Source organism: Eubalaena glacialis, chromosome 14 (genome assembly GCF_028564815.1).
Source record: "Eubalaena glacialis isolate mEubGla1 chromosome 14, mEubGla1.1.hap2.+ XY, whole genome shotgun sequence".
Taxonomy (NCBI): domain Eukaryota; kingdom Metazoa; phylum Chordata; class Mammalia; order Artiodactyla; family Balaenidae; genus Eubalaena; species Eubalaena glacialis.
The window spans coordinates 41,249,915-41,277,688 of NC_083729.1; the positions used below are offsets into that span (position 1 = coordinate 41,249,915).

The following is a 27,774-nucleotide window of genomic DNA, read 5'->3' on the forward strand; positions in this document are numbered from 1 at the left end:
GTAACTTTGAAAAATGAACCCTAGCATGGCTCTTTCCCCACCACCACAGAGAACCAAATGTTGCTGAACATCAAAAGTATCGGAACAGTCCACAGGGACATCGCACATTCCTGTCCGAAGAGCTCTGTGACCAGGGAGTACAGGCATGGATGGCCAGCTGGCTTCTGTAATTGCTTGTACTTTTACTGCCCTGCTTACTCCTTGGATTGTTGTGAGGTTCAAATGCAATGAAGTATGATAAAAAGAGTTAAATTGTAAATCAACATAAAAATAGGAAGCATTATCCAACCAGTTGGTTGATGGGGATGGCATGAGGTATTGTGGACCACTAGTGTTGAAAATGAGCAAAAGGAGGGGTTAGGATTATGCAGGATTATGTAATTTCACTTGTTTGGAGGGACCTTTCTGGATTTGTCAGGAGTTTGGTAAGAAGGATACCTTTTTCTTTTGAGAAACACAAATGATATATTTTCATGTTTGAATGCTGATCAGTGGGTTCTGTCCAAAAGAAACAAGGCCTTCAAAACCTTAGAAATATTGGAAGGGGAAAGAGATATCACCACCACCAACACATCATCATCATCGTTATCAAATTAATCCTTACAAGACTCTCAGATATTCTTTTTTCTTTCTTTCTTTCTTTTTCATTTTTTTTGCAGAGGAGAGAACTGAGATACATAGAGATGGAGTCCCTTACACAGGCTCCCTTAGCTAGTAAATGATAGAGTCAGGAATTTAATAAGAATTGCTAACATTTATTGAGAATTTTTAAAATGTTAGTCATTCTTTTCAGTACTTCATTTACTACAATGCAAAGATACAGGCAATGTTATTCCTCATTTATAGAAAGGAAAACTGAGACCTAGAGAAGTTAAGCCAGTTACCCAAGTTCACACAACTAAGAAGGGCAGGAACCGAGACCTGAGCCCAGCCAGATGGCCCTGGAGCCTCTGTGCTTCCTTGTTATTCTGTGCCGCCTCCTGAATCCCTGCCCTCTGTCCCTTTTGCCATGCGATGTCCAACAAATGGCTTAACTTCTATAGCCAAAGAAGCTACTTTCATCACTCCTACCAAAACAAATGAAAGAGAGGAACGCAGAAAAGAGAGAGAAGGACTTAGGGGGAGGGGTGGGGGAAGAAACAGCCAGAACTGCTGAGGTGAGTCCCAATGAAGACTCTCCTGGAATCATCCCTGGCTGGAGAAAACAGATGGCGTGGCTGCCATGAACAGCCCCCTAAGAAGCTCTAAGAGTCCCCCACGTGAGAGGAAGATAGTTGTCAGTTGAGGGTGCGGGCCCACCCAGCTGTGTGAAGGGTTTGCTAAGATGGAATTACGGTTTATTGAGTAGCAAAGAGCAACATCCAGCTGCCTAAGAACTACACTGACAGGATGCAAAGGCAAGAGAATATTGTGTAAACCTTATTTACAGATCAATAGATAATCTTTCATACACAAAAGGTCAGCTCCAGGAAGGCAGAGTGGTAAAGAAAGAAATACTGCTTGCAAATACAATATTGACTTGAAAAACTCCACCCAGATGAATCCTTTGATGTATATTCTTCTAGTCAAAGTACATTTCTTTATTCATGAGTTTTTTTTTCCCCCCTAACCATTTCAGGTTCCTCAGTGAAGGATGAAGGGAATAATGAAGAACGCTGATTTCTAGTTGTCTTGAATTCTGTGCCGTCAAATGATCAGCATGAAATGGAATCAACGTTGAGAAGTTCAGAATAACATTTCTAAGTGTGTGTGTGTACGCAGTGCTTAGGCTTCTCAAGTCAAATGACAACACACCCCTACCCCCTGTAATTTCCTGCTCTGCTGGCTGTGATGATAAACATTTAACCTGGCTTAAGGAAATAAACAACTACTCCATCCTACCGGTCCCCTCTGGATTCCTTCATCCATTTTGTGTTTCTTCTTTGCCTTGAAGCAAGTAGTTCATCATTCCCAAGAATATCTGAAATCGTTGCCACCCACCTCTACCTGGCTGCTGGATTGTGAAGCTGTTCATGACCGCTGCTCAGACACAAATAAGAATGGAAAAAGAAGGAAGCTTAACTGGGCTTTTTTTCCCACGGAATCATCTTTTAGATTAGAGGACCGACTCTGAATTTAGGTGATTCCTCTTAGCAGTTTGGAAAACACTTCAAAGGACCACGGTCTGAGAAACCTGAATAGATGTCTTGCTGGTAGAGTGTTTTTGGAGTGCAAAGTTGCTCTAGTTCCCAGGGTCACCCTGTGCTGCATCCCGGGAGGAGTGTGCAGCTGGGGAAAGTCCACCCTGGGCAATAAGTCCAAAGGCTTAAGATGGACGGCTCTTCGTCCCAACTTCCTGATGGAGACCAGCATGGCAGTGGATGTGAAAGGACTTCATACTCTGTAGGATTATGTAAGTATATATATTTTTCAGAGCCATCGAGGAGGATCATTTAACAGTGACACAATTCCTCTAAACTGCTTACAAGTTCTTTTCTTTCTCCAGTTAGAAAGCATGTTTCAGATACTCTGAGAATGATAACCTCCTCTTAGGAACAGATGTGGCTGGAAGTGGTCACCTCCAGCTTTGTCTGGACTTGATGGGGGAGCCAGGTGTGCCTGAGGATTACTGAACACCTCAAAATGAGAAAAGGACACAAAGGGGAGGCTGGACTTGATGACAGATGACAGATTTCCAGAGTCAAAGTCGGAGCTTTGTCCCCTCTGTTCTGCCAGAGTTCCCCCTTCAGTCTAGGGCTGTGCCTTCCATGCCCACATCCTCCCAAGTTCCTCCCCAGCCCTCATCCCCTAGAGGGAGGGCTGAGGGTCCTTATTAATAAGAACAAATGGTGCTGGCCACAAGGTGCGGGCTAATATTAGGGTCAAATGCTGGAGCTCTTGATTTCAAACTTTGCTATGATTCCCCTTCCCTTGGTCACCTGCTCCCAGCCCCCCATTCTCAGACCTGCTGTTATCATCATAGCTATGGAATGTGTGAGTGAGGGGGTCCCTTTCTTCTTGAATCTGTCCTCTGCAGGAGCGCTTCTCATGAGCCACATGTGACAGTTTGTGAATAGGGGTGTCCCTTTGCATATCCTAATGTGCTTTTGTTCTGCTATTGAAGGCTCTGTGGCCGCCCCTATTCCACTCAGACTTTTTCTAGGAGGAAGGGGAGAGGAGGAGGAAGGGAAGGATGGCCATTGGGAGGGAAAGAAGAAAAGGAGAAGGGATGAAGGAAACCACCTGGGTAATAGGTAGTTTTAATAATTTTATGTTTATATAGTTCTTTATGGTTTATACACTAAAAATAACTTGCAAAATGTTTCTACAGGCATAATCTTATTTAGTTTTTACAACCACCCGATTTACAGATAGGGAGGCTTAGAGAAGGTAATGGTTATCTAGCTAATGAATAAATAACAGCATCCCATCTGGAATCCAGTCCTTCTGACATCATATATAGCTTTTTCTTTTTCTTTTCTATACTGCTCCATTAAATGTAAAGGCATGTCCCAAAGTCCTTTTTTTTTTTTTTTTAACTCATGCCAAACACTCTGGGTGAAAGCTGAAGGTCTTAGTGGCCACCATAACTCTGTATTAAACCCTTATTGGACTTTTTCTGAGGGTGGACTTGTAGACTTCGACTGGTTGGCCAGAGAGAGTATCCTACAAATACTTAGTACATTTGTTAATGTTTTTGAGCAGTTTGTAGTTTACAGTATATTTTCACATGTAAACCTCACTTGAGAGTCCTATAAGCTATGCACCTCTCAGAAATCCAGTGATTGGCCCAAGAGTAAATGGTGGAGTCAGGATGAGGTCCTAGATATTTTTTTTTTAATCCTAAGGCCCATGCCTTTTCTGTTACCTCAGATTTCCTCCACTGCTATGTAACTAACCCAGGTTAGATTCTGCAGAGAGTATAGCAAAGTCCATTTAGAGAGCCACGGCTCCTGAGTCAGTCATAACCCTGACCTCTGAGCATGAGTGGCTACATAATTTGTGAGGTGCAGTGCAAAATGAAAATGCAGGGCTCCTTGTTCAAAACTGTTTAAGTGTTTCAAGATGGCGACAGCAGAATATTATACCTGGGGCGAGGCCCTCTGAGCGTGGGTGCCTTTTGAGCATGGAGCCCCGTGAGACTGCCCTGGTTGCGTGCCAGTGAAGCTGGTCCTGCCTCTGACATGAACTCAGGAGTGGAAGACCTTGTTTCTCTCTCAGATCCTTTCTGGGGCTCCTATCAGAGAGCAGAAGTTCCAGGTCATAGGGACTTTGTTCTGTTAAAACTTGTATTCCCTCAGTCAGCCTCCATTCAGTGAGCTAAACCACAATGGCCCCGTGTTCCTTATTTTACTTGCTAACTCCAGGTCTCCTGTATCAAAAGTTAGGGACAGAATTATAATATCACTAGTAGCTAATCTTTATTGCGCATTTACTATGATGTCACAGGAACTGTGCAAAACTTTTTACATGCTTTAAATTGATTGCAAAGATGGCCTCAATTCCCTATCCTTCCCTGTATCCACACACCTTGTCTTGTGACTTTGCAGCTTTTTCCATCAAGCAGTGGAGTCTGGTTCTCTACCTCTTGAACCTCGGCTGGTCCCATGAATTGCTTTGGCTAATAAAATTCAACAGAAGAAATGGTGTGCGAATTCAGGGTTTAGGTCTCAAGAGGCTTGCAAGCTTACTCTCTCTCTTGGAACCCCAGGACAGCCATGTGAACAAGCCTGTGTGAGTTGGCTAGAAACGAACACCACTTGGTGGAGAGCTGTCATCCCAAACCGAGACCATCCAAAGCAGCTAGCACCCACTTCACCTGCCAACTAACCTCAAATACATGAGTGAGCTGAGCTGCGGTCAGGCCAACAGAGTCCAGCTCCGCAGAACCATTCCACTGATCAACTCACAGACAGGTAAAAATGATACATCGTTGTTGCTTAAAAACTGTCTTTTGGGGGTAGGTGGTTATGCGTTATTATTATGTTAATAGATAACAGACACACATCCATCATGATTTCCATTCTCTTGACAAGGAAACAGGCTTTAAGAGGTTAAATTCTTGCCTGTGATCAGTAGCTAATAAATGGGTCCAGAAAGTTTGACTCCATAGGTCAAATTCTTATCTGTTATTTTGTGGGGCCCCATCACAGCACTCAGGGCTCTGACAAGCCCTCAGCTAATCTGAAAGCTGTTTGAGTGGAAGAAGCAGTGTTTTTGCAAATGGAGGCAGGCCCAAGGGATAAAGCTCAAACACCAGGAATCTCTCTGCTGATAAAAATACCATGTCTATTATTAACCAAAACTTTTAATATAAAACACTGTAATCTATCAAAGAAAAAAATGCTTAAATGCAGAACAAGAGAGACGATGTCTTTGAGGTCAAGGTCACAAGCTAAATGCTAGCGGAAATTTTGGCTGTATCTCATTAACACTAAATTATGACTGAGTTCTGCAAGAGGTCCTTGTGACAATCCCATTAATGCAAATGGCATTCCTTATGATGTCTGTTTTTGTAAATGAAAACAAAATGCAATTATGTCAGTGGAATTCACTCATTAAACTAAACTAAAATCCACCAGCAAGTGTCTCCCCACTTCCACTTCTGCCCCACATCTTTGATTAAAAGCAGTTGTTCCCCAGAGTTGCAAATGGATATTTTGCTAAAATATGAGTGCACAATTTGATCATAGAGCGGGCACCAGAATACAGGAGTTCTTACAGATATCGGAGGTTGGGAAGGTTCTGGAAGGCATCAGGGTCGATGTATAGCAGGTTGTTGGCCTTTTCAATTCTACTGTAAAAGAGGAAAGAACATGCACGTGACCTCAACAGTAAGGAATGCTATGGTGTTTTTCACATTATGCAAAGATATGTTAATGTCATTCACCCATCCATCCATCTATTCATCCAGCCATCGTTTCAACAAAAATTGAGCATACATGCGGTGTCTTTTACTATACTAAACTGTGCAAACAAAATATTAACCCTGTCCCATGTAACTCTCACCACTGAAGTCTTCCTGGAACCTATTCATCAGAGACAAAAAAAGCGCTGACTGGGTGAGTCATTTTCACTGAGCACAGTTGAGTCTTTAACCAGTAAGGATCTCCCAGGGTCTGAGGAGGCTAAGAGGGTAGGGACAAGACTAATGGGGGAAACGAGCTTTTGTCTGGTTGGGAGACAAGAGAGAAGGGCATGGAAAACAACAAAAGAGGGTGGGAAGGAAAAAGGCTGAAGAGCCAAAGGAGATAGAGAAAAGGAGAGTGAAGGGGCGAAGGAAAACAAAGACTGGGGGAAAACCAGTGGGCGTCTCTGGCTTTCACTGTGCAGTCCCAGCAGACAGCAGCTGGGAATGTGCCAGTGAGTCCCCTCACGCTGCAAACTGAGGCTGCTCTCTCACAGCTCATGGGAAGTGATGGCTTCTGCCCCAGGTTGACCTGCACTGTGTCCTGATCTGGACACAGTGCAGGTCTGGAGGTGGGCATGTTCACATTTGGATTCCGACAGAGAGAGGCTGCCCTTTCCCCATCTTGCTAGATCAATGTATATTTGCAGAGATGCTCTGTGTTAATTACTTCCTCCCTGTTTCATTAGCTTTAATGTTGCAGTAACCTGTAGCTACCCAGATCCAAGTACCAGGTAATTAATCATTTTAAGTACAGTCAGTGTTACATGGGGGTGGGCACCTCTCCATGCAGGGAAGAGATGAAAGAGCCATCCCATTAGCTCCACTGCCCGTTGAACAGCATAGAGGGACGCCTGCTTGACCTTGCCCAGAGGGCCAGCTGCCCTTTGGTTCATTTCTCTGATATTCTCTGTGGGTTCTGAGACCCTGCTCAGATCTCTTTTCCCAACTAGGGCAAGGAAAGGCCAAGCAGAGTGAGAAGGAAGGAAGGAGCAGGAGGGCGATGAGGGGAGGGAGGGAAGGCGTCAGTTGCAGAGGCTTAATGACAACGAGGAAGAATGAGAGTGGGAGGTGGAGTGAGTAGAAGAAAAGGGAAGGAGGTCTGCCAAAATGGACAGACTGTCATTCCTAAACAAATTCATATGGATGTATGTATGCATATATGAATTATGCATGTGTGTGTGGGTATGTATATATGCTTGACAAGCGCTAAAAAGTTTTCAAAAAGATACGAAAGAGTCAGGAGATGTATGTTTAAGTCCTTATCCTGCTGTGGATTTGGCTGGGTGACCAGACAAGCCTCACAACTTCTCTCTGTCTTTCGTTCCTCATCTGTAAAATTAGGAAAGTGGGTCACTGGCTTTCCTAACTGTGCTCCATGAGAATTTTGTGAGATATTAATCAATGCTTCACAGAGAAACCTTTCCAGTGACATTAGCTGAGAAACTCTTAATACGATATCCTTCTTGGAGATTCCAAGTGTATATTCGCATATTACAGGCTCTGAGTTTTCCTATAGTAAGTGCATCTGTCCAACTTAACCTTATTTGACCATAGACTTTTTTTCCTTTTTTGGAGCACTTAATAATTTTCCAAGTGTTTAATGATACACAGAATATACTTTGGAAAATTTTGCACCAGATTGTCTGTGAAGTCTCTTCTGGCTTTGATAACCTATGGTAATTAGAGACTGGTATGAAACAGAGGTGGATCTGTGTGAGTATTGGCATGTGTGTAAAACTAGAATGTCAACAAGAGGAAGTAAATTTGGTTGGAGTAGTAAAGAGGCCAAGGATTGTTATGATCTTACTGTATGCCGGTTGATGTGTTAGATCTATTTAACATTTATCATCTCATTTATTCATCACAGTGATCCTGTGAGGCATGCAATTTTATTATTCTCACTTACAGATAAGAAAACTAAGTCTTAGCATGATTTTGTATCTTGGCCAAGGTTTCATGGTGCGTATATGGAGTCAAACTAAGACTGCCCATCTTCAGCTACATCATGGGGGATTTATTTTGGGCTTTGACTGTGGAATAAATTTGAATGAGAGGATGAGGTGGACGTACTTGCAGTCACAGAGCTAGATTCTTGAGTCTACTACGCAAGAAATTCTGGGAGGGAAGAAGCAGGATAAGACCAAGCTCTGGAATGGGACCTGGATCACCAGGCAGAGACATATGACAGTGCCTTTCGGACTGACTTTGACATCTTAAAATGAAATTCTAGGGGTCTGAGGGCAGAGCAGAGCCAGGGCCTCCCAGGAATATAAGTGAACTTTAAAGCTATGGCCGAGAACAGCCATGAGCAAACCCCACAGGTTCTTGCTTACATTTCATGTAGTTTGGGCAGGTTGGAGAACACATTTGCCTCTATCACTTCCAAGACATCATTCTGCGAGATCTCTCTGCAAAGAAAGAAATATAATTCAAGTCAGTTCAGTTACACTGCAGAAGTGGATTTAGAGCTCAGCATAGAGCCTTGTGCCTACGATGATTCATGAGACACACAAAACTCTGTTCCTGCTCACAAAGAAGTCAGCTGTAATGATGAGGCAAAGCTAACAAATAAGATGGTAATACTTACAGAACAATGAGAGAATAAACCCAAGGCAATGATTCAGGTCAGAGGTTATTCAGTCTACAAATGTAGCAACTGAGGCCCAGAGAGGGAAAGAGACTTGATTAAAGATATTTAGGGAAACATGTGGGATGAGAACAAACTTTAAATTCCCTAGACCAGGGGTCAGCAAACTTTTTCTACAGGGCCAGGCAGTAAATTTTGTTTTCTTTTTTGGCTTTGTGGATCATTTGGTCTCTGTTGCAACCACTCAGTTGATATTGTCGTGTAAAAGTGGTCATAGGTATCATGTAAATCAATGAGCATGCCTCTGTTCCAGTAAAACTTTATTCATAAAAACAGGCGGCAGGCTGGATTTTGTGTCATGGGCCGTAGTAGTTCAGTGACCCTGCCCTAGACCATGGAGGCAAGTTCTTCATTCTGCTAATCTGGCTTTGGGAGATGAGAACCTCAGTTCAATCTCTTTTAAAGAAACATTCATGCCATTACCCAAGCGGCGGTTGTTATTCCAAGACCTTTGGCATTAATGTTGTCTTGGCCTAAAATCCCCAGAAAAGATCCTTCAGATCCCAGCTTATTTCCTCCTGGAGTAATCTGAGGGGAGTGGAGGATGAAGTCCCCTCTGCGGAAGCCCAGAGCTTATGAGGAGAGAAGGGTGGCTTAATCAGTTAATGTTTATGAAGTGGCTCAAAGGTGAAACACGATATTATTAGGCCTCCTGAGGAAGACTCTCATGCAGTTTTAACGTGGCAGCTGAGAGAGTCTCAGAAAATCTCATAGGCAGCATGCATTCAAATTGGCTGAGGTGAAGCACTGTCTCCTGGCCTGGGATTTAGCTGAGAAGCTCTAGAAAGGCTCTTGATCAAGGGAAAGGCCTGGAGGGCAGGGCAGGGCAGGGCAGGGAGAGGGCCTGTTGAGGGAGGGGAAGTATGATTGTGAGTGCGGTCAGCTCAGGGAGGGGAGTTGGCAACATCCGGGGCTTGTCAACTCAGAGGTTGGCAGGGTCGTTTCTCACATTCCCCCATGAGTGCAGAGACATCTTGTGAGAGAAAAGCACCTCTTATTCTATGGTAGCTTCCTTCGTGATTCATTTGGTAAAGTGAATTGGTCTTCACAGTTTTCATAGTTGAACATAGATGAGGGTGGTGTGTACATGTGTGTATTTAATAGGACATGTTGGCCATTGGGCATTTATTTTGCTCCTCCGTCCTTCAAGTGGAAAGAGTACTGGGAGGTGCAGAAATGAGAAGGAGTAGGAAAGGAGTGGTAGACCTTGAAAAATGAGACATTTATTTGAACACTTAAAGGAGTCAAGTGAAAGAGCTGCACAGGTAGAAAATAAGCATGGAGGAAAGCACTAGATGACAGAGAGGGTTTAAATGCAAATAGGCCCATATTGTCCAAAAGCTATTTCCAGGTTCACTTACAGGTCCTGGTAGGTTTGGTCGCCCCCTTGCGGTAATATCTCAGACTAATACTGCCTAAAAGGTGGACATTTCACCTTAACTGAATTCATGTACCAAGCATTCTCTTATATGGATTTTTTTTTTTCCCAAAGAGAACTAAAAATTATTAAAACAAACTAGCCAAGAAACACTTCTAAATTAATTATTTCAGAAGGCAATTCATATTTTATGGCCTCAACTTCAAGGACAGGAGAGGGTATTGGGGTTGGGTGGAGGCCGAGGGAACCTTTGGCTGGAGGAGGCCTGGGGGGAGGTGAACAGCATGCAGTAGTGGAAAAACACCTCACTGGAAAATTCAGGGATCTTGCTCCAGTTCAACCCAGTTTTGCTTCTAGTTATTTCTACTATCATTGACTAGGTATCTATTTACCAGCCGCTCTACATACATTGTCTCCGATCCCTTTAGCATGCCTGTGAAGTCAGTATTTTAATCTCCATGTTAATAAACAGCGCCATCTGTATGCAGAAGCAGCTGTAGCTGACTGCCGGGCTGGAACACTTTCTTCTACATGCCCTGCCTCCCAGGGCCACGCTGGGCCTAATATTTCCACTGCTACATATTTACTCGAAAGAAATAAAAATACATGCCCTCCCCAAGACTTGTACACAGATGTCCGTAGCAACTTTATTTGTAATAGCCCCAAACTGGGACCAACCCAATGGATGAACTGTGGAATATCCATACAGTGGAACAAACTGCCGATCCAACAGAGCTGAATCTTTAAAAAATTATGCTGAGTGAAAGAATGCAGACAGGAAAGAAAGCATACTGTCTGATTCCATTTATCTGAGGGTCTAGAAGAAGAAAAACTAATATGCAATGATAGAAATCAGAGTAATTGTCACCTGGGGCCTGGGATGGAGGTTGCTGTCAGGGAAGAGGCAGAGAGAGCTTTCTGGGATGATGGAAATGTTCTATATCAAGATTGGGGAGGTCGGAACATGAGTTTGTCTAACTTATTGAACTTTTTGGTTTTTTTTCAGTTATTTATTTTTGGCTGCGTTGGGTCTTTGTTGCGGCGTACGGGCTTTCTCTAGTTGCGGCCAGCTTGGCTACTCTTCATCGCGATGCGTGGGCTTCTCGTCGCGGAGCACAGGCTCAAGGCGCGTGGGCTCAGTACTTGTGACGCACGGGCTTAGTTGCTCCACGGCATGTGGGATCTTCCCAGAGCAGGGCTCGAACCCGTGTCCCCTGCATTGGCAGGCGGATTCTCAACCACTGTGCCACCAGGGAAGTCCTAACTTATTGAACTTTAAGTTTAAAATGAATGCATATATTTTATTGCATATGAAACATACCTTAATACAGTTATTTAAACAGTGTCTATCATTCAAAGGAAGGAGGGTAAATTCCATTTTGTTTGTGTTTTGAGAACTCTGAATTAAGAGAACTAATGGAAGAATGTTGGTTATATTGTCTGGCCAGAAGGTGGTGTTCAAATCCTAGCTCTATCCTGGAGATTCTAGATAAGGTTCCTTCCCCTCCTGGCTGTTCTCCCTGCAACCTCCCATTCCCTCTCCACAATCTATAAAGTGCATAGCTGAACTAGGTCAGAGGATCAGAGTTTCTCAACTCTGGATGCACATTAGAATCTTCTGGTGGACCTTTAAAAAACTTCCGAAGCCTGGGTTCACGTCGGAGAGTTGGATTTATTTAGTCTGGGGTGAAACTCTGGTGTTATTTTATTTTTTATTTTTTTTGCCCTTTAATTCTCCAAGCAATGGTGATTCTAATGTGCATGAGGGATTGAGAACTACTGGTCTAGATGATATTAAGGTCCCTTTTACATCTATGCTTTCTGTCTTAAATAAAGTTCGCTTCAGGAGCAAGCCCAAATTTCCCTGGGTTGCTAAGACAATAAACTGGAGCAATAAGGTTCTTGGAGCACAAGAGGAAATAAAAATGAGACAAAGTAGTAGCAAGAGAAACCTGGAGATAGAACATGGAAGCAGGCGTAAAATAGAGGAGGTACTAGTTAGGTCTGGTTTTTCATAAGTATGAAAATTTAATCAGAAAGTCAACATTTTAAATGTTAAGTCTGTTACAAGAGGTATTGCGGAAAATATGTAAAAACACCTTACATTTGGTTAGTATTGATAATTGACGAAGTTTTTTGGTTTTTTTTTTCTATGCGTAGCTTCTCTTCATTTTCAGTGTACTTATGTAAATTAGAGTTAGTGCAGCCAATACTAACTGCAGTGAGGTCAACAGAGGTAACCTGGCTTGGCTAAGATAATACACAGCTGTGAGGATCACCCCACTGGTCTTGGAAGGGAGCACGTGGAATCTTTACATCCGAAGAATTTACACAGTTAAGAAACCTTTCTCAAAAGATCCAGTTAAGACTTTTCTTTACAATTGTGACAAATGACAGCAATTGGCATAATTTGGGGTATGATAGTGCTTCCTTAGAGTCAACAGGCAAAGTGTTTATGAAAAAGGAGAGCTCTAGGGATGTGATAGATCAGTGGTTCTCAGAGTGTGGTCTGATGGTCTCTGTGGTCAAAACTATTTTCATAATCATGCTAAAATATAATTTTTTCACTCATTCTATGAGCATACAGTGGAGCCCAGGGGCTGGTTGATGTGTGGATGCAGAAGTAGATATGAGAATCCATCTGTCTTCTATTAAACAAGATGCTAAAATGTTTTGAAAATATGTAAAAAACTATGGTACTCTTCTCCCTAATATTTTTTTGAGCATGGTTATTTTGCATAACAACTGTTATTTATGTTATTATGTAGAGATTTATTATTGTTTTAAAATGGACTAGCAAAATATTTCCCAGTTTGAATTTCTAGAATGGTAAGTGTCAGTAGCTATAAGCCACATAAGAAAATCTGTTCGGTGTCTTTAATAACTTTTAAGATGTAAAGAGATCCCGAGTCCAGAAAGTCTGGGAACTGTCCAATGTAGGCATTGAACGCTGTCCTTTTTGGGTGAGGGATCCTGATTCTGTGGAAAGCTTATTTCCAGAGATGAGGCTCTCATCTCAGATGATGCTTCTCAGTTGTTCATGCATATATGAATCACCTGGGGATGGTGCTGAAATGCAGATTCTCAATGGGAAGATCTTGAGTGGGGTCCGAGGTTCTGCCTTTTTAATGCCTCAGGGTGATAGGGATGGTGCTAGTCTTGAGACCACACTTTGGATTGCAAGGTTCTTTAGAAGAATGGTAGTAACACTCTAACAGACCTTTCTCCCCAACACACACCCAGTGGTGTGTAGGAAAAGCAAGAGGAGGAGTGGAGTGAAGTACTTGATTTTAAAAACCCTTTATCCCCTCTGGAAACCCTTCCCTTACTCTCTTATTGAAGTTTTTCTGTCCTCTAGATTCTCACAAGACTTCTTTCATTTCTCAGTTAAAGCAATTACCATGTTGTTTTGTCATTGCTATTTTTTTTGGGGGGGTGCTCACTGTCTAATTTCCTAACCTGACTTTGAGTTCCTGGGTGGTATCTTATCCATCTGTCTTTCTATCTCTGGCATCTAGTGGTACGTTGGCGTGTGATAGGTACTCAATAAATGCTTAGTGGGTGGATGTGTAGATGGAGAAAAAGTAGTCTTCAGGTCCAGAAACAGCATCTGAAAAGCTTCAAAGGAGATGAAGTTTGTCTTCTGCAGTCTTTCACCCCCCTTTCTGTAGCCAACGTGCCCAAGTATGGTATGTGACGGCCAAGCCTAGCTTGTCTGTGAGTTAGAGTTTTGTCCCAAGGATTTTTCTACATTTAATACACAGCATGCAACGGACACATACATGGATTTGGTCTATGTATGGATGCCTAATAGAGTCTGGATGCTTTTAGCTCTACCCCTACGGGTCATAGCATTTCCCAGCTCCTCTCTGGCTCACAGATGAGGTCCTTGAATTGACAAAACACCCATAGAGGAGAAAACGGGAGAGATGACTGGTGTGCCTGTAGGAGTTCTTAAAGCATTTGATTGGGTGTTAGATCTCTTCTGTGCATGGAATTCCACGTTTCTTTGAAGGAAGGGGAGATGTGCTTGCATGAGGTGCTGGAGGTTAGCAGGACGTTCCCTTTGGAGTGAGTTTCAGAGCCACAGTCAAATTCTACTCCAGATTTGCATTGTTCTGGCCAATGAAGTGGTATTCATATACAAGTACACTTGGGGGTGGGGGTCGGGTCAGTAGGAGGGACTTTAGGGAGAGAATGAGCATGTAGCATTCAGCTGGGTCCAGCATGAAATGTCAACCTATCCTAGAGTGATATTCATTTGTCCACCATTTCACCTGACACTCATTTGCCAAATGCTGGGACTGTTTCATTCAGAGCAGAGATGCTACAGGTTTGTAGGATTAGGAAAAACTGAAGAACTGTTACCAGCAATTCAGGACCTCCCTAGAATTTCAATGACATCTAAGAATTGGAGAGCAGGATGTAATAAGAAATCAGACACTCACAGAAACATCGTCTTTGCTTTCTTTCTGATATAGGAGATATTCTCCAACCAGGTTTCCCCCGTCTTTTCCCTCCTCCCCTGACCTTCCATAGAGCATTTTCCTTCAGTAAATCTGACATATCCCTCCCTAACTGGGCATTCAACTGCATTAAAATATTCTTAATACTCACTGAATCAGATTTCTTTCTTTTGTCTTTAATAACCTCAGGCTAAATTTAGTTGACTGTTTCTCTTCCCTGAGTCCCCTGTGGGACCCCCTCACACACTCTGTCATAGCCCTCACAGACCACACTGGGTTTGTGTTCTGGTTTGTCTCCTTCACCAGGTAAAGAACTCCTGGAGGACGGTGACATTGCCTTTCATCTTAGTATTTCTGCTCCCAGCCAAGTGTTTGCTGAATGAGTGAATTATCTTTGAAAGATTATAAAAGATTTCCCACCTTTGCTCTTGCACAATAAAGCTGTGTTCTTGAAAATTTGCAGTAAACAGAGTATTTGCAAATCAAAATGTGTACTAACACAAGAAGGAAGCTTCTGGTTTCGCAGAGCCTAGGAGTGAATTTTTAAAAGAGTGAAGAACTAATCCAACAAATGTTCAACAAGTTTTGATTAAGCAGCTTTTGTATTTCAGGTACTAGGCTTCATGTTGGGGCTCTAAAGATGAATAAAATGGGTTCTGGGTTTTATCAATTGTCTTTAACTCAGCGAGTCTAGTATTCTAGGCTTTCCTTAACTGGGTGCTATCTTTATTTGATGGGCTACATCTGAGTTACTAGAAAAAATAAAATGGATTGTTGATATGTTGCATTTGAATATAACTACAGATATATAAATAATATACTTTCATATATAGTATATATAATACATAATTATATATGTATTATACATTGTGTTATATACATGATTATATATTATACACACACATAAGTGTGTGTGTGTATATATATAATATATATATTATATATAATATATATATTATGTATATATATATGTATTTCTACCATATGTCTACTCCCTTAATTCTTCTGGAAATATGCCAAATAACTTAAGTAAATACAGAACAGGGTGGGTGAAAATGTCCATGAAAATACATTTCAGTAAATTTCATAAATTTCTCCAAACATATACTCCCACCCTTATTTAGAATTCCCTTAAGAGCAGATCTGGAGACTTTACAATAGAGACCTGAGTTTGAATCCTGCCTCCATTTCTTACTGGCTGTACAACTGTGGCAAGTTACAGCAGAGTCTCTCTGAGCTTCAGTTTCCTTGTCTGTAAAATGGGAATAATTGCTACATCACAGGGATGTCAAAGGTATTAAATAAGATGGTATGCGTGAAAGCACAACGCTTCTCACGTGGTAAACTCAAATATCGCTGTGCCTGCCTCCGTCTCTCTGTGGAGTTTAGGACTGAAGTCCTCTGCATCTGGGAAATACTGGGCTCACTGATCACTGAACTGGGGAAAACGGTGTGAGCAAGTGTTCTAGGAATGCTTCTCTTAACCCTGCCTACACATCATTTAAATTCTTAAGCCAGGCTATGGCATTATCCCAAACACCATCCTGAGTCTTAACCACAGTGAGACCTGCCATCTGGTCTGTTGGCCAACAAAGGAGATCAGGCAGAGCACGTAGGTGCCCCAACAAGCATGTCTCCACCACTGAAATCCTAATCTAAAATGGAAGCTGGTCCCTTTGGGAGAGGGTCAATACAGAGTGTGGGACATGTTGTCAGGGTGGGGTAAGGACATTGCCAATAGGCTCCTCTCACTTCCCCAGGTGGCAGCAGGTAGGTGCCTTCCTTTCCTGACATGTCCCATCTGCTTCCTTCTCCCTGGGCAAAGTGCATCTCTGCTAAAGATGCTCTAAAGATGTCCCCAAATGAGACAGAAATTAAAGCACCCTCAGTGACTCGAATTCAACTCCTTCACTTTTAAATTCATCAACAACAAACTTGTGTCCATTTTTAGTTTTGTCTTAATTTAAAATGTTAAGTAATAATCTATATTTTGGAATATTTCCCTTGCTTTGCTCAGCAGATGAGGAAAGGAACTAAAACTCACAGACATAATAGCTAACGTTTATTATGCACTTCTTAGGTGCCAAGCAATTTTTCTGCACTTTATATTTGTTAAATTGCTTAATCCTCACAACAACCCTTTGAGGGAAGTACCATCCTTGACCCCTTTACAGAAGAGGAAAATGAGGCATACAGAGGTTAAGTAATTTCCCCAGTGCCACAGAGCCAGTGAGTGAAGTCGACCTAGGGTATGAACTCACCATTCATGGGGCCTCAAAAAGATGGCAGAAATCAGATAGGCCATATTTCCAGTGACCCGGAAAACTATTTCCACTTCAGAAGATCTTGTTGTTATCGTTTTAATTTCCAATAGAGTATAAAATTTTGGCTCAGCAATACGCCTATAAAACAACTAAATACTGCCCCCTTCCTCCATGCTGCATGGTACTTGAGTTCTGACGAGGCAAAATATGTCAACATGCAAATTCACCTTCTACAGATAAATCAAAGTCCCAAGCAGTGACTCATAGGGTAAGTGCTTTTTTAGGGCATTCTCTATGCAAGGGCAAAACATGTAAGACAATAAAAAGCAGTGCCCCTGCCTTCCAAGAGTCTGCACTTTAGCTGGGTAGAAGCAACATGCATGGGAAGTTGGGCGTGCAAAGTCAGTAGAAGTGGAAGAAAATATGAGAGGAATGTCCAACACAGAGCAGGGTAGACAGTGGGCATTCAACACCTTTTATTTTCCCTCTCACACCCTCGCTAAATGTCAGCATTTCTCAAGCTCTGTCTTAGTATCCCTTTAGATTTCCCTGTTAGAACCTCTCTGTTGATGCCTCACATGTCATCAGAACAAGTTTCCCTCTTAGACTAGAGACCCATGTCTGCAATGGCCAAAGCCATGTCTGCTACATGTTCTGCATACCCTTGATGGACAACTAGTCTGGAGCAGGCTTATTATTTTCCTCTCCCAATTCTCCACCACATCCCCCCACCCAGGCGCAACCCCAGACACCAGCTGCATTGTCATTCCTATCGGTTCATTGGACCAACCCAAGCTTTAAATCTTGGGGTCATCTCTGACTCCTTTTCAACATTTAACAGATTCTAAATCTTCTCAATTACTTTTTTTTTTTTAGTATTTCTTGCAAATATCCCTTCATTTCCCACCATCATTATCATAATTATGGCTCTTTGCAATTTCCGCTGGACCAGCGGTTCTTAACAGTCATGTGATGACTCAGGATTTGGGTCTGATGTGGGTCGTGAATCAAATTTTTTTCAAACAAATTAAATGTCCCAATGGCCAATGATTTACTCAAAAATTTGGAGTAGATTCAAGGATGTGTGTATATATATATATATATTTATATATATATATATATATATTTTTTTTTAACAAGAAAGTGGAGTGGCTAGTGGGGAAAAGAGTGGAGTAGAAAGTGAGGACCTGAGGCTTCCCTGGTGGCGCAGTGGTTAAGAATCCGCCTGCCAATGCAGGAGACACAGGTTCAAGCCCTGGTCCAGGAAGATCCCACACCGTGGAGCAACTAAGCCCGTGCGCCACAACTACTGAGCCTGCACTCTAGAGCCTGCAAGCCATAACTACTGAGCCCGCACTGCCACAACTACTGAAGCCTGTGCGCCTAGAGCCCATGCTCTGCAACAAGAGAAGCCACTGCAATGAGAAGCCCGCGCACCGCAACGAAGAGTAGCCCCCGCTCGCTGCAACTAGAGAAAAGCCCACGCGCAGCAACGAAGACCCAATGCAGCCAAAGATTAAAAAAAAAAAAAAAAAAAGTGAAGGCCTGGAGTTTACTCTGCCTGGATACAGGAGTGTAGCGAATATTTATGCTTGGGAGCCATAAGTAGGGAAGGTAAATGGAATTAAAAGAGGATGATAAAAAGGGAAGGAGGGAGAAAGAGCAGAAGTAAAGGGAAAGAGGTTTTCTGAAGGTAGAATGATATTAGAAGTTAGAAAAGGTAGATAATTTCTTTATTACTCTGTATTCCTGTCAGAAATTATTTAAACAGGAATTCATTAAATTCTAAGTGATGGGAGATAAGGGGTTGGGCAGGTAAAAAGCGAGGGGACGTTGATTGGGTCACTTGGCTTCAGTGCGGGCTGCCAGCTTTAGCAGAGGACAAAGAAGGGGAGGTGGGAAGGCTGGAGGGGGTCTCTGACCCACAAGGATGGGTAAATTGTCTGTAGGTTCGGGACCCCGGCAAGTTTGAGCTGTGTAACTCAAGGCTGCAGGAATAATGATGACGGTGATAATTAACCTTTATTAGACAGTGACTGTGAGGCGGGCATAGTGCTAAATGTTCTACATGGGTAATCTCACTAATGGCCTTGTCTTATCTGCTGAATTGTGTGTCTTAGTTCATATGCACGTGTTAGTGGCAGCATGAACCTGGAAGCCAGATAGGCCTGGATTCAAATTCTAGCTTTATCATTGCCTAGTTGTGTGACCTTAGACAGGTCAGCTAACCTCCATGAGGTTTATTTCAATGGGGGTAATTATGGCTACCTTTTAGGGTTTTATGAGAATTATGGATATAACATATGGCACGGAAGAGGTTTCTAGCTGCCCACCACCGTCTATTTTCCCCTCTTATTTCTGGGGGCACAGCTCGACTATGTTTCCTGGCAATCTTGCTGTTAGGTATAGCCTTGAGGGGAGAAGGCTTCTCCCAAGGAATGGGAGCAGAGGTGACGCGTGCTGTGCTCCTCTGTGCTCTGTCTCCCATCCAACCTGGCTGAAGGTGCCAGGACAACCTTGGGGGCCAGGACTGAAAACGGAGAAGCTGCTGGTAGCTCGGGGTCCTAAATCAAGTGCTGAGGAGCAGCACCCAGACTGCTAGGTGAGAAGGAAAGAAACTTGTTCTTAAGGTCCCTGACATTATGGCGTTTGTGGTTGCCATCTAACCACTCCGATACCTAAAGTAGGAGTCTAGCATCCAGCATCCTATCTGTATTTGCTCAACAAATGCTCCTCCCATCAGGGCAGGGATGAGTTTTGCATCTACCATCTGCTGAAAAATGGGTATATACAGTAGGTGTTGAGTACATTTTTGTTGGCTGGCTAGTTAGGAGTCATGTAGAAGTGTCGCTTGGCCAAACTGGGAGGAAACAAACAACAACCAAAAAAAATCCCTCCTCAAAACTGTCTATCTGTGACCTCGTTTAGCCAGAGACCTCTGTTCCTTGGTGACAAAGTATTTACTCCCTGTGATTGAATTGCTTGGCCTCTTGCGGGGAACACACCAGCTGGCTGCTCCTTATTGAATTATGGGCCCTTGGCTTTTTTCTCTCTTTTTCAATTATTTCATGAAAAAAACATGCCAGAAAGAACAACTTTTTAACAATGGGGACTACTAAATCCATTAGCACACAGACCCTGGGAGGGTGCTCAGGTTAAGAAATTTGAACCCTCAGCTCTGTAATCTCCAGCAACGCGGAGCTGCATGAGGTGAGGTCTCCCAAGTGGGCAAAAGCAAGTCCTTCATCACTTTGGCAAATCACAGGAGCTCTCTGAGATCCATTTTCCTCTGTAAGATGTTGCTAAGGCCCTCTGTCCCTCAGTACATTTTATACTCGATCCTTTGTAGTTGGCAGGGCTATTGAAGATCACATGAATAATGCATGTCACGCCGGAAGAAAAAAGCACATAGTGTTATGCAAAGGTCATGCTGCTTACCGTTGTTTTTATTACTTCACTGGAGTCAGGAGACCTCAGTTCTAGTCCTGACTCTGCCACTAATTAACCACTTTCCTTGAGTCAAATCAGTTACCTTCTCTGGGCCTTTGTTCCTCATCTATAAAACAACACTGTTGATCCAGATGATCTTGTGGGTCCCTTCTAGCCCTAAAATGCAGTGATTTTAATTATATCTATGATTCTGTTATTAAAAGGCAGCCAACCACATTGTTGGCAGTCCTCCATGACAGCCAGCTTCCGTGTCTAAAAAGCCGGGCTGAAGGCAAGGGAGCCATGAAGCATCCTGATTAAGGAACTGCACCTGTTCCCTTACGAGCAGGTCTGTGGGCAGACCCAGGAGGGAGCAAGAGGAGGGTAGCCCCCAAGGGCCATCCTTCCTGAGCCCTGCACAAGGTGAGAAAGTGCCCTCGCCTGAGCCATCAGACTCCTGAAGACAGTGTTTGTTTTATTGTCAGCTTAAAGAGGGCTTCATTGATCTTCCTGTAAGCCAGTGTTGATTTCTTCCTTGTCATACATCCCGAGCCTCTTTACCAAAGAAACTCAAATCTGTGTGTGTGTGAGGGGTGGGGGGGCAGGGAGGCAGTTATTGTAGGCTTTTCTGTCCACTTGTGTCACCCAGCAGCCCCTCGAAAGCTTCCTTAGTTATTTTCTCTGGGCTCTATCGTGCCTTTCTGCTACCCTTGCCACACTTGTAACGTAATCCGCCCTTCCCCAGCTGGCTTTCATCCTCCTTCCAGCCTCTGTTTTCACTCCGCAATTCATAATTACTCTCGCTTTTATGCCCCTCCATTTTCCACCTCATTAATTCTTATTCTCGGCACAAGAGCGTCTCCTTTATGGGCTGCAGTGAAGGAAGTACAAGGAACTCACATTTGGCTGCTTCTGAATTTGAGTCGCTTTGATTGTCTTGTTTTCCTCTTTGGAATTGCTTGAGTCTAGTGCCCTCATAAGCACCCTGCATGCAAAGCTGTTATCCATCCTGCCCTTTGCTACCTTTTCTGAATTTCTTTGAATTTAGAAATTCAGGGGCCTAATTTCATCAACCCCATATTTAATTGATTTTATATCCGTTTCTGAGCAGTAGTTTTCCCTGTCCCATCCCAAATGGTAGTTGAAGGCCCTACTCCAGGGCCTCCTTTGCCTCACGATGGTCCTGAAAGTGTCCCTATTTTTACAGCAAAGAGACCTGTATGGTCAGGAAAAAGAAAGGAAGTTTTTAAAAAGAGCTTGCTATTTTATGAAACTTTGCCATGCCTGGAGAAATAGGTGGTCATTCTAGAAAGTGAGGAGGAAAGTGGATTCTTTTCCAAGCTGAATCTTCAGTTCAGTTGGTTAAGGCCACCCAAGATGTTGGGAATCATCAGCCTAGGCCAGTATATGTCCAGGCCTCTTCCGTGCCTTGGAAACCTTTGTTTAAACAAAAGCTTAGAGAGTAGCAAAGCAAATAATGATGGAATTGTTCCTGTCAAGGTCTAGGCTGTGTGGGGCAGAAGAAGACAACCCAGATCTCCTTCCTCACTCCAGCAGCTTCTGAGGGGCACTTCGTTCTCCTATGCGTGTGTGTAATTTAATTGTGAAATATGCATTTGTCCTGTACCAAGATAACTTCAAGTAATGAAGATCCTTTTAGGAAGACATCTTTTAGGAAAAGTTTTTTAATCTTATTTTTGTAATGCCACTGAAATGAGAATTTCAGGGTATCAGAAAAGGAAGGAAAGGACTTCAGTGGTTATCTTCTGAATTTACTTTCCTGTACATGCCTCCTCTCCCCTTTTCTCAAACAGATAAAATAACAAAGGCACAAGAAGCTGTAATTACATGGGTAGTTAATAACTGTGCTGGTCTAGGCTGAGATGTTCTTTACCTATGATGATAAGAGTGCATTTTCATTCATCCAGTCAAATTCCGTTATATGGGTCTCCTTGGTGGAGCTGTAGAAACAATGTCAAGGCCAACGGAGTTCCAGGAGAGGGGATATCTATATTATGAGCCAGACAACAGAGCTAGCACTGTAGACCCATACAAGTACTTGTAGACCCATTCAAGCTGTGTGAAGCTGGCAAAGTTACTTAACCTCTCTGAGCCTCAGTTTCCTCATATCTGAAATGAGGACAGTGGTATTTATCTTGCAAAACTTTGTGAGGATTAAATATTAAATAATTACATGTTAAGTATTTAAAGCTTAATAAGTGTTAAAAGAAATGATATTTATTATCATTGTTGTTATTTTTCTCTCCAGTCTAGTCTAGTGACTATAGATCCCTTAGGGTCAAGGACTTTGTTGTATTCATAGCTTGTCACCTGTGCCTCTAGCAGGTACTCCAGAAATGTGTGCTGAGTGGACAGACGACATTTTCAGCCTTTGAAGTCCTTTGCTTTGTATTGATTCAACATGTATTTTTACCCTCACATTTGAGTAGTTGAGCAGGAAGGAAACCCATTCCAATTTTAAGGCGCAATCTTTAAAGTTTTCTCCAAGGACACCTTCCCTAATGCTGCAGAATTAAGACATTTGCCTTCCTCTGAGCTTCCCTCCTGCACTCCTTGTGTCTTTGTCATAGTGGGACTAACAGTCACGTTAGCTGTGCTTATGCCTCTAGGCCCCTGAGGGCTGGAGCTGTGGCCCCTGTCAAACTTGCGATAGCGCCAGGCCCAGGCATCATACTCAGCAGGCTTTCAAATGTAGTGAGTTGGAGGGAACAGGTACTATACAGTGCTTTAGTATATTGGGCACCAAATCTGAAATTCCTTTGCAGACCTCTTCTTCAGACATATTCAAAAGAATACAATTCCTGCTTTCAAGGAACTTTTAATGCAACAGGAAATTGCACTGCTGTCTTCTCCATGGTGACTGATTTTCAAGGGTTCCTGTTCAACAAGTGATTGTTGACTGACTAAATTAATGAGAGAAGCAAAAGCTGTTATCTTGTTTATCAGTGAAGAATGATTAAGCACAGAAAGGTTAGGTGATTTACCTCAGGCCACACAGCAAGTTAAAGAGAAGTAAAACCTGGGTCTGCCGACTCCCACGCTGATGTCCTTTCAAGCACACAGTGCAGCATCCCAGATCTCATACCTAATTTCAAACTATGAATAGCCACCTCCTTCTTGCTTGTCCATGATACATTTTCTTTCTTTTTTTCTAAAAAAAATGTAAATATTTGGAGGAAAAGAAAAACATTCTGACCAAATGTGCCTCTGGTAGAAATTCTGGTGCCAATTTATTACATCAAATCCGGATTTCGATTTCAGAATCCATTTGAATATATTCATTTCACAATTTGTATATCTAATTATGTTTTCCTCTGTCACCAACCACAAGCAATTTCCCTCCATTTAGGATCATTGTGTCTTTAAATCTAAGACCTAAGACACAGGAATTACCATAGCAACTTGCTTTCCAGTTAGACTGCAATTGCTGACAATCAATATGATTAGACAAGGTCAGTGACAGAGTAAGCCCCACAGTGTCTAAAGAGAGCTGAGGAAGGGCAGGGACAATGAGGAAATGAGAAAATGATGGGAAAAATCTCTCCCCAGGGTTGCGTATGAGCTCTTTATTGCTTGCTGCTTGTATAACCTAAAGAGATGTCTCATAGTAGCAACAGTTTCCAACCTTCCAGCAACAACTGGGGGAGGCTAAGAGATGTTTAGTTGTTTTGGTTTCCCTTTTTACTGGCCCCCAAACACTTTACAAAACTAAAGACTGAAAATCACCGACTTGAAAGTGAGGATAAATAGTAGCTGGAGGTGGGGGGCGGGGGGAGTTAACAAAGAGGCAAACCAGGGCAGCTGTTTTCAGCCCAGAGAGGGAACGAGGGTGTTTGTGAGGAAATGGGATGGTCCACAGCCAAGTTTGCCTGGAGTGGGGCTGTGCGAGCTGGGGTGGCTCCAGGCATCACGGGAAGTGTCGCTGGCCTCGAACCCTGCATCATTTAAGCCCCTTTCCGTGGCTTCCTCTCCCCCTCTTCCTGTACTGATCCCTGCTTTAAAGAAGAAAATCTCATTCATACCAAAGTGTCAGCATCTGGTAACTGATTACAATTTGATTGCAGGGGAGAGGATTGCATTTTAATAGGGAGCAAAGCTTAAGCAAAACAGTCATTATGACTGTTAGGCACAAAGGAGCAGATAGCAGAAGTACTTTTGGCACCTTTCTGGAGCTCCTCAAAATCACATCTGTGACCTACCAAGATTTCATAGCAGGCTGGTTTAAAATGAGGTCCTCACTCACTTAAAGGAAAGATGAAATGAGGTGATTGTTCTAGTGGCTGAACTGTAGACACTTCTCAGACACCAGGCAACACCATAGAAAGCAAATGCAAACCCACACACCCTGGGAGCATTTGTGTGGAGGAGACAAGACCTGGCTTCTGGAGGGCTCGCATGTTTGCTATCCAGCAGGAGATCCTAGAGTGACTAACTTCCTGCCTGATACTCCCCGCCTCCCTCTCCCCTTCCTGAGCTATTCTCTGCCTGAGGACTGAGAGGAAGGAAGCCAGTTCTAACATGGGAAGGATGAAAGCTGGAGCCCTTGGAAGGCGGTGTGAGGTCAAGCCTTGGGTTATCAATTATCGCCTGACCCCTAAGAAACCCTGAGTCGTTAAGGAAGTCCAACCTGTTAATCCTGTAGTTGACACTCCCAAATCTCTCTCCTCTAGCAGAGAGTCTCTGTGGTACTTGAAGCAAAGCAAGGTAGTGGGTGCAGGATCCACAGCTGGCGTCTAGTTTTAGTTTTCCACTTGCTTATCAGTAGTGTGACCTGGGACAAGACTCTTCACTCTCCAAATCTCATGTGTAAAGTGAATAAACAACTCTTGTATCTACTTCATATAATCCAAATCAAAATTAAGTGATGCCTGTGAAAGCATTTGGGAAACTGTAAAGCATTAAACACATGAGCACATTTTTGGAACGATTACAATGATTACTCTCAGTGCTGTTGTGACTGTTATCTTTCTTTGAGCAGACCCCCACTCCCTGCCCCATTCTGTACTCCTTTCCCTCATTTCCATTACGCTTTTCCTCCAGACACCAGTTTTTGAGATAAAACTCAGAACCAACTGGATAAATTCACCCCAAGAACTGTTACTGTAGACCCAACATTTCTCTCCTCCAGAGAAATAGATAGAGGGGTTGGAGAGAGGGTGACATTTCACATATAAAATGCTGTCGGGAGGTAGAATTTAGGCTTTAAGGATGAGTCAGGGAAGGTGTTTTATTTAAAAATTGTATTTTGTGGAGGTGACCCCTGCCAGTGCCTCTCACGTAATGCTGCAGGTGGTGCTGCTTCCTCTACCGACCCAGGTGGCTACCCGCTGTCACATTTGACATGTTTGTGTCTTTAAGCACCAGTGCTGGTTGTTATAGGCTTTATACTTTGTACAAAGTGTTGCTCTTTTAGAACATGGGATGACTATGTTACAGATAAACTATTCTGATTTGCTGCTGGGAAGACACATCACCGAGAATTGCAGGAGAGGGGAGAGAGCAGAAATCCTAACGAGGTCCTGAGGAAGTCCTTGTGTGCGACTTTCCCCTGTAGGCATAGTTTTCTCAAGTGCTTTATTTGATTTCACACTGCCTTTCATTTTCAAAGGGTCTTTACTAGGCACAGAAGGGAACAAGGACAATGAACATTTGATATACATTAACATCATGCCCATCTACGGAGCAAAGCTGTGGGGTGTAACTCTTTGGCAGTATCCTCTTCCCTGCTTTTCACCAGGAAAGCGTTTTGGGTCTCAGAGGAGTTCCGGGTGACGCCTATTATTGGTTTTAACCATGCCTTCACCCCTCCTGTGCCAAGTGGCATTTAAGGCTATGAATCCACCCTGATTCCTAGTCTTCTATCAAAACTTATCTGCCTGTGAGTTTATTGTATTATGGAACTTTAGAACTACAGAATAAATCCTGGTAAGAGGAGAGACCCAAGAGATCATTTGTTTCCAACTCTCTTATGAATCGAAGACCACAAGAGGGTGACTGTTTCCTAGCTGCTCAAGACTTGCATGGGTGCTGGTACTTAATATTTCCAGGCATCAGTTTTGCATTTTTATGAAGGACTGCAATCTTCGAACCATGAGTAAGATGAGAGTTCCAAGCACACTAGCAGGCCAGTAGGAGAGAGATTTGAGAAAACAGTGCATTTTAAATACATCTTGTAGATCACAAGATGTATAACTTGATGCCATCTGCTTGAGGTGACTATCACCAGCAATTTCAAACATGTAGCTTTCATTTTAAAAGTTGAACAACACTTGTCTCCCTCTCATTCTCTCTCTCCATCATCCATAATCAATTTGTGGACAGGTAGATATAGATACTATATATGCTAGATTCTAACAAAAAGAAAGGTTACCACATGTTTTAGATTATCTGCTATGGACATTAACCAACGTGTTTAGCCATGATTATTTATATTACATGGACAATCAACAGGGTTAATTATTGTCATGAGGGAAACAGTGCTTGACATCTTGCTGCTCAAGAAAATTACTTTCTTTCTCTTTGGGGATCTAAACTTTATTCCCACCAAGATGGAATTTGTTATCTTTGATCTCTGTTTCATCATCTTCAGTCATCCTTTCTGTTCATTGTCTGTTTGTATATTTACTATCCACCCTTCACTTAAACATTGTACCATGTTGAAGCTGTGAATGTCCCCCAAAGATTTATTCAAAAAGGCTTGCACAGAGTCTCCTCCTAAGTATTCTTGCTGCCAGCCATCAGTTCCACATTATTTTACTTTGATACCTCAGCTTCTCAAAAGCCTGCTTGAACATTGGAACTTCAGATTCTATTATGATTCTGGGAGTCTAAATATGATTCTCACTGCTGCTTGTCCCAAAACACAAATGTCTCATAACTATAACGACTTGGAGCTAGTGGGAAGGGAAAGCTGGAACAGGCTTGGTACTGGAGAAGGATGGTAGCAACCTGAAAGTCATGATTAGAAGGGGAGCAACCATTTGCCAGATACTCTTCTGTCTAACCTTTGGATCAACTTCTCTTCTCTCTTTACAGGTGGTGCCCATCTATAAACTGGTAAAGCCAGTTTAATGCCCTGTGCTAGACAGGGTAAGGGTTAGGAGTCAGAAGAACTGTTCTCTACCTACTTTTCCTATTAACTAGCTGTTGGCCCATGGGCTAATAACTTAAATGGAGTATGCCTGTTCCTGTGATTTATGTGAAGATGATAATACCTATTTCATCCCTTTTCTAGGATGGTGTGAGGATCAGCTTAGCAACATGTGCTAAATGGATAAATGAACAATAGGTAGGAAAGTGCTTTGAATAGTTAAATATATTTTTGAAAGGCAAAGTATATAACTAATGCAGGCATAATGTTACCTAGCTTTGGAGTTGCTATGGTAATATGATTGCCCAGTTTGTGATTGGACTCACTCAGTTATCGTTCTCAGATCTATTATCCCAACCGCACCTTCTCATCCAGTAGTTTTAAGATATTTTTCTGTTCTTTGTTTTGGATTCTCAGCTATTCTCACATGTGAATGACAAGATTTAGCTTGTTCAGTTTCTGTTGCTGAATATATCCTTTGATGTTTAGATATTATTTATATGGGAGCTTTGACTTCACAAGTGTGTGTGTGTGTGTGTGTGTGTGTGTGTGTATGAGTGTATGAGAAAAGTTGCCTTTGGTGTCCTCA

The 27,774-nt window shown here is 42.7% G+C and overlaps 1 protein-coding gene across 2 annotated transcripts in view; it reads right to left on the reverse strand.

Moving 5' to 3' along the window:
- The window catches only part of FSHR (follicle stimulating hormone receptor), a 165,051-nt gene that overhangs the window by 41,475 nt on the left and 95,802 nt on the right, over window positions 1-27,774 (reverse strand). For both annotated transcript variants that reach the window (XM_061168816.1, XM_061168815.1), the window contains exons 3-4: window positions 8,224-8,298; window positions 5,702-5,776 (exon numbers count right to left, since the gene is read on the reverse strand). In XM_061168816.1, coding sequence (XP_061024799.1) covers window positions 5,702-5,776; window positions 8,224-8,298 — 150 coding nt within the window. The remainder of the gene's footprint in view (window positions 1-5,701; window positions 5,777-8,223; window positions 8,299-27,774) is intronic.